The 14,061-nt window shown below is 42.1% G+C and overlaps 2 protein-coding genes and 1 long non-coding RNA gene across 6 annotated transcripts in view; 1 reads left to right on the forward strand and 2 right to left on the reverse strand.

Moving 5' to 3' along the window:
* Positions 1-379: 379 nt before the first annotated feature.
* Positions 380-2,988, forward strand: LOC106609501 (E3 ubiquitin-protein ligase TRIM35). The gene is made up of 6 exons (XM_014208381.3): positions 380-498; positions 758-1,203; positions 1,414-1,509; positions 1,591-1,844; positions 1,931-2,052; positions 2,235-2,988. Exons 2-6 carry the CDS (start codon positions 787-789, stop codon positions 2,777-2,779), a joined length of 1,434 nt encoding a protein of 477 aa, XP_014063856.1. The 5' UTR covers positions 380-498; positions 758-786; the 3' UTR covers positions 2,780-2,988.
* A 4,473-nt stretch (positions 2,989-7,461) lies between these two features.
* On the reverse strand, positions 7,462-10,182 carry LOC145880042 (uncharacterized). Its single transcript, XR_014392941.1, has 2 exons — positions 9,767-10,182; positions 7,462-9,551 (listed from the first exon to the last, which is right to left on the reverse strand). It is a non-coding gene; the product is annotated as an uncharacterized LOC145880042 (long non-coding RNA).
* Positions 10,183-10,707: 525 nt separating this feature from the next.
* LOC106609502 (tubby-related protein 3) overlaps positions 10,708-14,061 on the reverse strand; it is a 35,686-nt gene continuing 32,332 nt past the window's right edge. For all 4 annotated transcript variants that reach the window (XM_014208385.3, XM_082977761.1, XM_014208383.3 and 1 more), the window contains one exon: positions 10,708-13,970. In XM_014208385.3, the coding sequence (XP_014063860.1) occupies positions 13,837-13,970 (134 nt within the window). In that variant the 3' untranslated portion in view covers positions 10,708-13,836. The remainder of the gene's footprint in view (positions 13,971-14,061) is intronic.

Below are 14,061 nucleotides of genomic sequence, written 5' to 3' on the forward strand. Positions count from 1 at the left end.
TTAGCTCATTTAATTCATTTACACATTATAAAATAATGTTTCAATTTGCTACCATTGCAAATATTCACCACTAAACGGGGATCTCCAACTACTAAAATGTAAATATCAATGGAGTAAATATATCCCACGGTTATGACATTAACATTCAAATAGTAGTTGATTGATGATGTATTTGTAGTGCTCATGGCATGACAACTCATTAGTGAAACATTACTTTTAATATGAATAAATAATTTGTTTTTCAAAGTCAACAATAACAAGAAACACAAACAATGGAGTAACAGTCAAGTACCACCAAATAATGAAACCAATGTAAGCACGAAGTGGAACTGGTGGTAAAGAGTTAAAGAATGGCATGCCTGGCTCCACCCCCATAACGATGTGTCACACCATAACAGGAAGAAGGAAGTCAAAACAGGTCTTGGCGTCGCAGATAATACAAGGAGCTAGTTACGTGTGTTTGGTGGCTGTCCCCTGTAGACGTGTCTTGGATATCAGGTGAGTGTCACTGTAACTTGTTCTATTAAAGCACTCCCAAACTAAACATCGACTTGTCCTAGGACGTAGGCAGTAAGTATGGCTATTTTGAAGTTCAGACAGTATGTTGTTGAGCCCAAATATTTAGCTGGGTAAAGTTAAAGTAAATACTGTACCTTACAGAGGCCACATAGCTAACTATAACACAAACAAGGGCTTACTCTGGCTTTGCCTAATGCCTTCAGCTCTGTGCGTCCCTTTGCCCTAAATTCCCTTCCAGAGGAGGAGTCACTTTCGTGTGAATAAGGCATGGCTGCCCGATTCTCTCTCCCAGAGGAGGACCTCTGTTGCCCTGTGTGCTGTGACATCTTCAGGGATCCCGTGGTCCTCAAGTGCAGCCACAGTTTCTGTGCAGCCTGCTTACAGCAGTACTGGTCTGCGAAGGGGTCGGCCCGGGACTGCCCTCTCTGTAGGAGGGAGTTTGTGGACGAGCCGGTGGCCAGCCTCACCCTAAAGAACCTGTGTGACTCCATCATCCAGGAGAGTGGAGCGCTTGGTCCTACAGGGGAGCTGTGTGAACCGGGTGAGCTGTGCTCCCTGCACGGGGAGAGGCTGAAGCTGTTCTGTCTGCAGGACAAGGAGCCCATCTGTGTGGTCTGTCACACCTCCAGGAAGCATAAAAACCATGAGTGCTGCCCGGTGGGAGAGGCTATAGGTGACATGAAGGTAATCTGGTGTTGTGATAGGCAGCCCTATAAATATAAATTGAGTTCTCTAGATAGCATTTTATGAGTTCAGAGGTGAACATGAAGGTAAAGGGGAAAATGCTGGGAGTGTGAGCTAATCTGTTTTATGCCTTCTGCAACTGTTTGCCTTTGTAGAACTGATGTGTTTTGTTTATTCTTAGTCCAATTGTCTTTTTAATGTTCTTTGTAGGAGGAGATGAGGTCTGTGCTTACTTGTTTGCAAGAGAAGAGGGAGGCTTTTGACAAAATGAAGCAAAACTATGAAAGTACAGTGACACACATTCAGGTAATGTTGGTGGTTGGCCATAGTATGAAATCAAAATCTCTCATATGTTAACACACAATCCTAACAAAGGTTTCATTTCAGATCCAGGCCCGGTTTGTGGCAAAGAGGATTCATGAGGAGTTTGAGACGCTCCACCATTTCCTCCAAGCGGAAGAGGCTGCTAGGCTTGCAGCTCTGAAAGAGGAGGAGGAGAGTAAGAGTGAGATGTTGAGGCAGAGTATGAGGGAGATGGACAGGACCCTGGCCTCCCTCTCTGACACAATCAGAGCTGTGGAGGAGGAGATGGCTTTGGAGGATACTTTTTTTCTCCAGAAATGCAAGCAGACAGTGAGAAGGTGAGTACATTACAACCTCTGGCGGTTTCACTGTCTACAGACCATTACATGATGAGTACTAACTCCTACTTTTTCTGGCTGTATAGTGCTCAGTCTAGCACACTGCAGCACCCAGTTATGGTCCCGGGAGCACTCATCGATGTGGCCAAGTACCTGGGCTCACTTCAATACAAAGTGTGGGAGAAGATGCAAGGGATTGTTAAATACAGTGAGTATTAACTGCAGAGTGTGTTGAACATCACTCGGTGTCAAGACTAGTCTATTTTGTTACATGATAGACTGAAACGTTAACTTTTTAGGCACTTAAAGTGCTTCTTAATGTGTATTGACACAGAAATTACAGTGGTGAGAACCACTGCATCATGGTAACTGGATATACTTTCTCCTCAGGGCCAGTGACTCTGGACCCCAACACGGCTGCCCCCTGGCTCCTGCTGTCTGACGACCTCACCAGTGTGAGGGACAGCGACGACAAACAGAAGCTTCCAGACAACCCCGAGAGGTTTGACCCTGACACAGGTGTACTGGGCTCTGAGGGCTTCAGCTCAGGAAAGCATGTCTGGGACGTGGAGGTTGGAGAGAACAGCGCCTGGGTCCTTGGCGTAGCCAAAGAGTCCATCCAGAGGAAAGACAAGGTCTCCTCCGTGCTGAAGAATGGATACCTGTCCGTGTACTTTTACCACAAGATGTACTTTGCCGGGACCTCACCCCTGACACGACTCAATCTGAAGAAGAGCCCTCGGAGGATCAGAGTGCAGCTAGACTGGGAGAAGGGGAGAGTGTGCTTCTCTGACCCAGCTGACAACACGCAGATCTACACTTTCAAACACACCTTTTCTGAGAGGGTCTTCCCATATTTCTGGGTTGGCTGTAAGCAGTGTCCGCTGAGGATTGAGCCATTGGAGGTCTCAGTGAAAGCTGTAGATCACACCTGAGAATGTGTTATGGAATTTTCTGTCTCTAAAAAGTGTCTTTCTTGATGAGTTTCTGTCATAAGAAAAATCAAATGGATAAATAATATTTAAATATCTGCCACTCGTTGCCTTTAAATAAACACTGACATTTGATTTTCTAATGGACAAGTGTTGACATTGATTTTATTTTCTGTGTGGAATGAAACTAAATAAAAATGGAATATATTAGACTTGCTGTGGTGATCTTTCTTTTATTAGAAAATACAAAGATAACTTAGTGTTTGTGTGCGGTTGTCATCAATTTCAAATAGTTGGGCTAAACCATTCCTGTAATAACAGCTTCAAATGGTATCCCCTGAAATCTACAAATGATCCTGTAAGAATATTGTTTGAAGATGACTTCCAGATCTGTTTTAGGCTTAACTATAAATGCCTTATTTAGTTACTCACCAATCAATACTTTTTTTGAGTAAAACAAAACGTGGACAGATTCATTAAGCCTGAAACACTGCACGTTAACAGGTAAAAAGTAAGTTCATGCTCTGTTTATGCATCATGCGATGCAAGTCATTTAGCTAGGTAGTCGGGGCAAATTCGAGGACAGGAGAAACGTGACCAAAGCATAAGCAAAGTCTAAAGCATTGGTATTAATTAGTACCTTTTCATTAAATGTCTATAGAATATCTCTATAAGCGTTTTTAGGATTCCAGCAAATTGGATTTTGGTTATGTGATGAGTGTTGCTTTTGTTAAAATTATCAGGCTGTTGTTTTGTCAAAGACTTGGGATAGGATTGGGACATTTATTTAGTCCTTCATGTAGCATGCTATGCCAACATAAACTATTTACCCTCAAAAGATATTGAAGATGACTGACCTTTCATCAATCAAAGGGAAGAAGAGGGGACTTACAACTGTGATCACAGGCCTGTCCAAAGTCTCCCAAGGTCAGCTTCCTCACTCCTTCTCTACTGCTCATGGAGGTCCCTTCTGACACCAACACCAGTCTGCCAGTGTGGGACGCCATGCACTCCCAACAGGTGGACATCGTCTGGACTGTGACACCATACAGTATCAATGTCCGCTTCACTCCTCTCCCATCCAAGTCAGGGCAGACTACTAGTGCCAGCAATACTCCTATCTGCTCTCCTGGCAAAAGCAGCAGCACCACCAGGATCATCCAGATGTCGTCAGGTCCATCCTCAGCCTTAAGCCAGACCCAAATGATCATCTAACCTCTACCACAGCAAATGACCCGAACCAAAATCACCCCCAGTGTGCTCCTCACCTTTCCTCAAAGCACCCTCTTTCCTCAACCTGGAGCAGTCACCATCTCACCTCACAAGACCCAGAACATGACACCGGGCCCAGTCAAAACCACCTCTCTCATTCTCCCCCTGCCTGTCATCATCACCCAGCCACAGCCTGTCCACCAGCCTACCACCCCAACCCAAACCCAAGCCATTAGCACTAATCAGCCCCCTGGTCCATCCAAGACAGCAGTCAGTCTGACCTTCCACACAAACACCTCCGGCAACATCCAGATCTGCGACCACTTTCTCACTTTCTTCTGCAGGACGGGGAGCAAGTGCAAGCAGCACCACACGCCATACCCGTTCCACTGGCAGCTGTGGTGCGTCAACAGTCACCCGTGGGTAGACTTCACCCTGCGCGCCCAGGTTAATCTAGAGAGGGCCTACTGCAATGTCAACCGGGAGGAGATTGGAGTCAAGGAAGGGTGAGTAGTATAGGTAGTAGATGTTAATCATAAAACACTGTCCATCAGTCCTCAAAATCTGAGATTTCCATGCTTGTTGTTCCTCATAGCTCCATAAGTACTGCTGAATTTTAATTACACAATAGTTTATCAATGTATAAAATATTGTGCATTTACAGAGTATATGAAGAAGAAAAATACAGGAACTGAGACTCACCTACACACACACACGGGAAGTGCCAGAGATGACATCAAGGATTTGATGCCTATCTTTTTTAACGTGGCGCTACTTGCTACCACACCATAAGTCTTAATGTTTTTTTTCTATGTTTGTGTCAGTACTGATTAGAGCTGGGAATTAGCAGGTACCTCACTATATGATACTTAGGTGCCAATACGATACTGGTATTGCGTTCCAATACTGTGATTCCAAACATATTGCTCACGATGTGTGCTGTAGAGGGACAAGAGAAAGCCATGAGAGAACAAGTTTTGATCAGTCATGAAAAGAAAAGTGTAAAAAAAAAAATGTCTCCCTATTTAAAAGAAGATGGAGAACTATGAAGGAAAAATATTGAAATGTTGGTGCAGACACAGTGCCTTCAAAAAGTATTCATTGACTTATTCCACATTTTGTTGTGTTACAGCCTAATTTCAAAATGGATTCAATAGATTTTTTTTCTCACCCATCTACACACAATACCCCATAATGACAAAGTGCAAACATGTTTTGAGACATTTTTGCACATTTATTGAAAATTAAATACAGAAATATCTAATTTACATACAGTTGAAGTAGGAAGTTTACATACTCCTTAGCCAAATACATTTAAACTCCGTTTTTCACAATTCCTGACATTTAATCCTAGTAAAATTTCCCTGTCTTAGGTCAGTTAGGATCACCACTTTATTTTAAGAATGTGAAATGTTAGAATAATAGTTGAGAGAATGATTTATTTCAGTTTTATTTTTTTCATCACACTCCCAGTGGGTCGGAAGTTTACATACACTCAATTAGTATTTGGTAGCATTGCCTTTAAATTGCTTAACTTGGGTCAAACATTTCGGGTAGCCTTCCACAAGCTTCCCACAAAAAGTTGGGTGAATTTTGGCCCATTCCGCATGACAGAGCTGGTGTAACTGAGTCAGGTCTGTAGGCCTCCTCCAATTTTCTATGGGATTGAGGTCAGGGCTTTGTGATGGCAACTCCAATATCTTGACTTTGTTGTCCTTGAGCCATTTTGCCACAACTTTGGAAGTATGCTTGTGGTCATTGTCCATTTGGAAGACCCATTTGTGACCAAGCTTTAACTTCCTGACTGATGTCTTGAGATGTTGCTTCAATATAGCCACATCATTTTCCTCCCTCATGATGCCATATATTTTGTGAAGTGCACCAGTCCCTCCTGCAGCACCCCCACAACATGATGCTGCCACCCCCGTGCTTCACGGTTGGGATGGTGTTCTTCGGCTTGCAAGACTCCCCATTTTTCCTCCAAACATAACAATAGTCATTATGGCCAAACAGTTCTATTTTTGTTTCATCAGACCAGAGGACATTTCTCCAAAAAGTACGATCTTTGTCCCCATGTGCAGTTGCAAACTGTAGTCTGGCTTTCTTTATGGCGGTTTTGGAGCAGTGGCATCTTCCTTGCTGAGCGGCCTTTCAGGTTATGTCGATATAGGACTCGTTTTACTGTGGATATAGATACTTTTGTACCTGTTTCCTCCAGCATCTTCACAAGGTCCTTTGCTGTTGTTCTGGGATTGATTTGCACTTTTCGCACCAAAGTGCGTTCATCTCTAGGAGACAGAACACGTCTCCTTCCTGAGTGGTATGATGGCTGCATGGTCCCATGGTGTTTATACTTGCGTACTATTGTTTGTACAGATTAACGTGGTACCGTTTGGAAATTGCTCCCAAGGATGAACTAGACTTGTGGAGGTCTACAATGTGTCTGATTTCTTTTGATTTTCCCATGATGTCAAGCAAAGAGGCACTGAGTTTGAAGGTAGGCCTTGAAATACATCCACAGGTACACCTCCAATTGACTCAAATGATGTCAATAAGCCTATCAGAAGCTTCAAAAGCCATGACATAATTTTCTGGAATTTTACAAGCTGTTTAAAGGCACAGGCAATTTAGTGTATGTAAACTTCTGACCACTGGAATTGTGATACAGTGAATTACAAGTGAAATAATCTGTCTGTAAACAATTGTTAGAAAAATTCCTTGTGTCATGCACAAAGTAGATGACCTAACCGACTTGCCAAAACTATAGTTTGTTAACAAGAAATTTGTGGAGTGGTTAAAAAACAAGTTTTAATGACTCCAACCTAAGTGTACATAATCTTCCGACTTCAACTGTAAGTATTCACAAAAGAGTCAATTCATGTTAGAATCATCTTTGGCAGCAAATTACAGCTGTGAGTCTTTCTGGACAAGTCTTTAAGAGCTTTGCCCACCTGGATTGTACAATATTTGCACATTATTATTAAAAAAAATCTTCAAGCTCTGTCAAGTTGGTTGTTGATCATTGCTGGACAGCCATTTTCAAGTCTTGCCATAGATTTCCAAGCCGATTTAAGTCAAAACTGTAACTATGCCACTCAGGAACATTCAATGACGCCTTGGTAAGCAACTCCAGTGTATATTTGGCCTTGTGTTTTAGGTTATTGTCCTGCTGAACGGTGAATTTGTCTCCCAGTGTCTGTTGGAAAGCAGACTGAACCAGGTGTTCTTCTAGGATTTTGCCTGTGCTTAGCTCTATTCTGTTTCTTTTTATCCCCAAAAACTCCCTTGCTGATCCTTGCTGATGACAAGCATACCCATAACATGATGTAACCACCACCATGCTTGAACATTTGTAGAGTGATGTGTTGTGTTGGATTTGCCTGAAACATAACCCTTTGTATTCAGGACATAAAGTTAATTTCTTTGCAACATTTTTTGCAAAATTACTTTAGTGCCTTATTGCAAACAGGATGCATGTTTTGGAATATTTTTATTCTGTATCAATCAATCAATCAATCAATCAATCAATCATTCAAATGTATTTATAAAACCCTTCTAACATCAGCTGATGTTACAAAGTGCTGTACAGAAACCCAGCCTAAAACCACAAACAGCAAGCAATGCAGGTGTAGAAGCACGGTGGCTAGGAAAAACTCCCTAGAAAGGTCAGAACCTAGGAAGAAACCTAGAGAGGAACCAGGCTATGAGGGGTGGGCAGTCCTCTTCTGGCTGTGCCAGGTGGAGATTATAACAGAACATGGCCAAGTTGTTCAAATGTTCATAGATGACCAGCAGGGTCAAATAATAATAATCACAGTGGTTGTCGAGGGTGCAACAGGTCAGCACCTCAGGAGTAAATGTCAGTTGGCTTTTCATAGCTGATCATTCAGAGTATCTCTACCACTCCTGCTGTCTCTAGAGATTTGAAAACAGCAGGTCTGGGACAGGTAGCACGTCCGGTGAACAGGTCAGGGTTCCATAGACTCAGGCAGAACAGTTGAAACTGGAGCAGCAGCACAGCCAGGTGGACTGGGGACAGCAAGGAGTCATCAGGCCAGGTAGTCCTGAGGCATGGTCCTAGGGCTCAGGTCCTCCGAAAGAAAGAAAGAAAGAAAGAAAGAAAGAAAGAAAGAAAGAAAGAAAGAAAGAAAGAAAGAAAGAAAGAAAGAAAGAAAGAAAGAAAGAAAGAAAGAAAGAAAGAAAGAGAGAATTAGAGAGAGCATACTTAAATTCACACAGGACACCAGATAAAACAGGAGAAATACTCCAGATATAACAGACTGACCCTAGCTCCCCGATACATAAACTACTGCAGCATTAATACTGGAGGCTGAGACAGAAGGGGTCGGGAGACACTGTGGACCCATCTGACGATACCCACGGACAGGGCCAAACAGGCAGGACATAACCCCACCCACTTTGCCAAAGCACACCCCCCACACCACTAGAGGAATATCTTCAACCACCAACTTACCATCCTGAGACAAGGCCGAGTATAGCCCACAAAGATCTCCGCCACAGCACAACCCAAGATGGGGTTGTGAAGGAAACCTGTTGACGTTGCTTCCAGAGGCAGTTTGGAACTTGGTAGTAAGTGCTGCAACCGTGGACAGACAAGTTTTACGTGCTTCAGCACCCGGTGGTCCCGTTCTGTGATCTTGTGTGGCCCATCACTTCCCTGAGCCGTTGCTGCACCTAGAAGTTTTCACTTCACAAAAACAGCAGTTACAGTTGACCGGGGCAGCTCTAGCAGGGCAGAAATAGCAGAGTCCACTAATTTGAAGGGGTGTCCACATACTTTTGGTCATATAGTGTTACTCATAATTGGTGCCAGGAGAAATTCTCCACTATTTTTAAAACGTCATTCTGTCCTACAGCACCAAAAGGTTGATAGTGTCATCTCAAGCCACCTGCTGGCATTTAGACCCTACAGGGGACACACCTGTGTGGGAGGGGCTAGAAAGATACTCCTGACCTGTAAAATGACTAACCACGACTAACCATGTGTTCATTATGATGAAATGTGTTTGAAAGAGGCTGTAGTGTCACCAGTAAAATGATTGATTGAACTGCAGGTTAATGTCATAGGTCAGGTGGTAGAGCATTTCTCAGTGTCCTACTCATAATTGTGGAATCACACCATATTAGTTCTAGTTCATCAATAATAACAACTACATTCACTAAAACAACCATCTACTTGTCTTGTATAGGACAGGTATCCTGCTGGATGGTCTGGCCGGCACATTCACTGAGCCGTCCTCGGCCAACTTCAGTATAGACCCCCTGGGGGAGTTCAGCACCTGGTACCCCCCAGTGTAGACCCCTAGCTCCGCCCCAGATCAGGACTACAGCATGGTGGATGTGCCGGCCAGCACCCAGGCCTTCCAGAAGGTCCACAGCCTGTTCCACAAGAGCCTGTCAGAGACCCGGGTGGAGATAGTCAGCCTCCACCAGATCCAGAATGTTCTCCACTGTGACAAGTTCCAAAGGTGTGGATGTGGACTCCCTCTGGCCCTCTTTGATATGTATTCTTGTGAGAATAGCCATTCATTTTCCTCATCTACTGTATATGACCGTCATGTGGGAATATGATAAAGGACAGGGAAAAGATAGATAACATGGTGCAACATTACATCACACAACAGATCAATATAATTGTATTGATAAGGGTTAAGGCTTTTGTATTGATAAGGCTTTTTATTTTCCTGCTCCATTTGACAATGAATAAATGTAATACTGATAAAAACAGATTGAATTCAATTTAAGATGAATACATACATTAGGTAGCATTGTTTGTATTGTAGGTACAAGGAGCACACACGGAAGCGCGGCGACACCAAGGAAGACGGGGCTCTGGAGAGGCACCTGTTCCACGGGACCGTCAGGGACTTCATTGAGGACATCTGCCACAACAACTTTGACCCGCGCGTCTCGGGAGTCAACGGGGTCGTGTACGGCTACGGCTCCTACTTCGCCCGCGACGCCTCCTACTCCAACACATTCGCTGCGGTGTCACCTGACGCTGGGGTGCGTCACATGTTCCTGGCCAAGGTGCTGGTGGGAAAGGTGAGCGTGGGTAAGTGCAAATACCGCCGGCCGCCACCCGTCAGATCCACGAAGGAGGACGACACGACACCTGTATGGACCAGCAGGTTAACCCCACCATCTTTGTAGTTTTTGACCGGTGCCAGTGCTACCCCTACTACCTGATCAAATACAAAGAACTGCTAGTGGTGGACGTCAATGAGTAGGTTTGCCCTGGGAGAGCTAGTGTTGCTGCCTGTGATGGTAACTGTTGTTGTTCACTGGATGTTCATTCCACACCAGACCGTACTGCAGCACCTTGCATTAAGAATAGATCAGTCAAAGCTGTATCAAACAAAATGTTTGTGTATCCAGTCCAAAGAATAATGTTCAAAGCCTTCCAAAGACTTGGAATGTTTTTAGAATAGATGTGTTTTATGAAGTTTTACAATTACCGTTTTTACAGTAAGTTTCTACAATGTCCCATTTTAAAATGGAATTGTAAATGTAACACTAAAACAAGTTTGATGTATGTTCTAAATGTTTTAATAATCGAAGCAATTGTAACACTTGGTAATGTAGAAAGAAGAAATTATAAGTTCTAGATGTTGCTTTCAAAAAGGTTCTTAATCAACTGTAAAGTCGTTATGTTATTGAAAATAAATGGGTTTACTGAATACATCAGGGGCAGTCGGTTCCGTTTATGATTAGGGAGGACAATTTTTTTTTAATGAGCATGGCCTTATTTCTATTACAGAATATTGGATGACTGTCATTCATATTCCATTCATCCAGTTTAATTTAACATTGATAGGTTTAGGCTACTACATGATACTCACATTTTCCCTATACCCATCATGAGGTTGCTACAACCTAGCCTATGAATGAAAGTTTATACAGTACAGTGCTGTGAAAAAGTTTTTGCCGCCTTTCTATTTTTGATACTGAATGTTATCAGATCTTCAACCAAAACCCAATATTAGATAAAAAGCTAAAATACATTTCTAAAAGGCAACAAATTTGAAGTTTTGGAATGGCCTAGTCAAAGTCCTGACCTAATCTCAATTGTCAGAGTTAAGGCAGTTCTGCATGGAAGAGTGGGCCAAAATTCCTCCACAGTGACGTGAGAGACTGATCAACAACTACAGGAAGCGTTTGGTTGGAGTCATTGCAGCTAACTGGCACAACCAGTAATTGAGCTTAAGGGGGCACTTACTTTTTCCCACAGGGGCATTGGGTGTTGCATAACTTTGTTTATTAAATAAATTAGATAAGTATGTAATTGTGTTATTTGTTCACTCAGGTTCCCTTTATCTAATATTAGGTTTTGGTTGAAGAACATTTAGTATCAAAAATATGCAAAAGTAGAGAATTAGAAAGGGGGCAAATAAATGTTTTTTACTGAATACATTCATTACTTAAACTTACAAGGGGAGTCTTGTTCACTTTACAATATCTTCATTTATTCTATTTACAGTGATATTTCTGAAATTCAATTCCCAAAAAATTGTCAGAAAGTTAAGTTATGAATGGAATGCAATTCCCCATAAGTATCTTGTAGTAAAACTGTATATTTCTCTCTTTTATATATTTTGTACAAACAAAACCTTTCCCTCTTTCTAACAGTACATCGTGTGAATTAACTTTGTTTCCCAACACTGTCACACATAATCAGTGTCTTGTTTGTCTTGTTTGGACAGGAATCAAATGCATCCTGCAGGTTACCCAGGAATGTTCCTAATCCTCCAAGAACAAGAATCACACTACTGGACAGAATCATCTCTATAGCACATCCATCCAGCTGAAACTTTAATCAAGGGTGACTTTTCACGGTGCAAAATAGTTCAAACCTGTGCAAAAAAATACCGTAAAAGTAATAATTTGGCATTGTGATGTAATTTTAAACTTTTCTTCAGCAACGAGCGTTGTAAAAAAGGCCACTATTTATGCATTTTTCAGTGTACTAAAAACTCTACTTAAATAACTTTTTATGGTCACCTTTTTATATATTTTTGCACAGATTTTAACTATTTTGCACCTTAAATGTCGCCCCAAAAGTAATTTCCCACTGGGCACAGACGTCAGTTCAACATCTAGTTTTGATTTACATTTGGTTGAGTTGTGAATTCAACGTGAAATCAACCAAACATTTGACCCAGTCATTGGATTTAAAAGTTGGGTTAAAAAAAAGACGCAATTCCTTTTTGCAAATCCAATCAGTGTTCTACGTTGATTCAAAGTCATCGCCTCAAATTTTGGGGTTGAAATGACGTAGAAACATCGTGGATTCAACCAGTTCTTGCCCAGTGGGTTCTCAATGACTTCATGGTACAGTACAAGTGTAGTCTACTGAACAGAGTAACACTTCCAGTTACAGTACATATAAAATGTAGTGTTATTATTCAATCTGGTGTCATTTTAAACGGGTAGATAAGTTTGGCATATAATGTAGACTGAGTACAGGGCGACCGTTGTCACTTGGAATCAAAACGGAATATTCCTCTATTGTTTGGATTCCAGGCTAACTTTTGTATTCCACACATTGAAATAACATTTATGCTGACATTTCATGATATTTTAAAATGAGCAGTATGTCCAAACATTAAGACATATCTTATATAGCAAGCACCTTTAATCGTGCTTGCTGGGCAACTCTATTGACTTTCCATTGAGGTTTTAACTTGACATGGGGCTAAGACATCACAAAATGACATGTACAAATAAATTGCAGTAAGAAATGTTCTGTTCCAAACTCCTCAGAATGCTACTGAGATACGTTAGTAAAAGTGTGTTTTTAAAACAAGAAAACAGATGAGGACACATTGGATGGACATGCATGACTTCAAGACTTTCTGATATGCAGGCAAATAAATGTGATGAGAAATTCATCTTCAAGAGGAAGAAAATAAAAAAGGGTTGAAATAGTTTAACGTTAGAATTATTGAACATCTTGATGCTGCAAAATGGCTGGAAACCAAAGCCACGTGATCATTTGAAGACAGTGAGGTGAATTTTAGGATATAGACCATAACGTTTCCAGAGTTGGTCAAAAGAATCGCACAACAGTGATTGTGGAAGGCAACAGAATGTAAAATGGAGTAAAATGACACTTGGAATCAACATTAAAGGCAACTTTAAAAACATCTGCTAAAAATGAACAAACTCATAAGTTCATCAGACATGTTTTTGAGGCCTATAAAACAATGAAATCTGATATAAATCAAAGACACCATCTCCTGTGACCTGGTCTAGTCTGTGTTAGAAGTCCTGTCCCTAACAGGGAGTGCCCACGACAGTTTGGTCTATGATGCTTGGTGTCCTTTTTCCCTTTCAATCAATTTCAATACACATAAAATCACCAATATACAACAGCTAAAGCAACAAAAAGCAATACAAACTCAATGAAACAGAACTACAGATAAATACAAATAAAAACAAAGGCGCCTTGATGATTTGACAAGTTTCCCTTTGTGGACGGTAATTTCATTTTTCTGCCGATAAGGAAAATCCTATATCCTCCACCCAAATCTACTTGCTTTTGTCCTCTTTCACACACCCACTCTCTTCATCCGCTCTCCAGGTCAGCGTGATTTGTGTGCCATGATTGGATGTACCACATAGGGGTGAGAGGTCATAGTTCATGATTATTTTCATAGTGGCAGACTGCTGGTGAGCTGACTGCTGACTGTACAAGGAAGGCGCTGAATCCTGTGAGGGGGAGGTGGAGGGGCGGTTTTGTGGAGTTGGCGTTGTCCTGGAGGGGGAGGGAGTGGGTTGAAAAGGTCATGGAGGGAATGCTGAGTTAGGAGTCGTGATGGGGTTGGTCACTCGCAGGCCAGTTTGCTGTCGAAACTGGACAGGCCAATGGCGAAGGCTTGCAGGGCACACATGGGGTAGTTGTAGTCTAAGGTGAATACGTCCTCGGCCACTCTGCCAAACTGCATTACGATGTAGTCCGCTGAGGGAAGAGAGAAGAGATGACTCAATAATGTGAAATCATTATTCCATTCTACCCAAGTAGAGGGAGTGAGAGAGTGGGAAATAGAGAA

Source organism: Salmo salar, chromosome 07, assembly GCF_965601325.2.
Source record: "Salmo salar chromosome 07, fSalSal1, whole genome shotgun sequence".
NCBI lineage: Eukaryota > Metazoa > Chordata > Actinopteri > Salmoniformes > Salmonidae > Salmo > Salmo salar.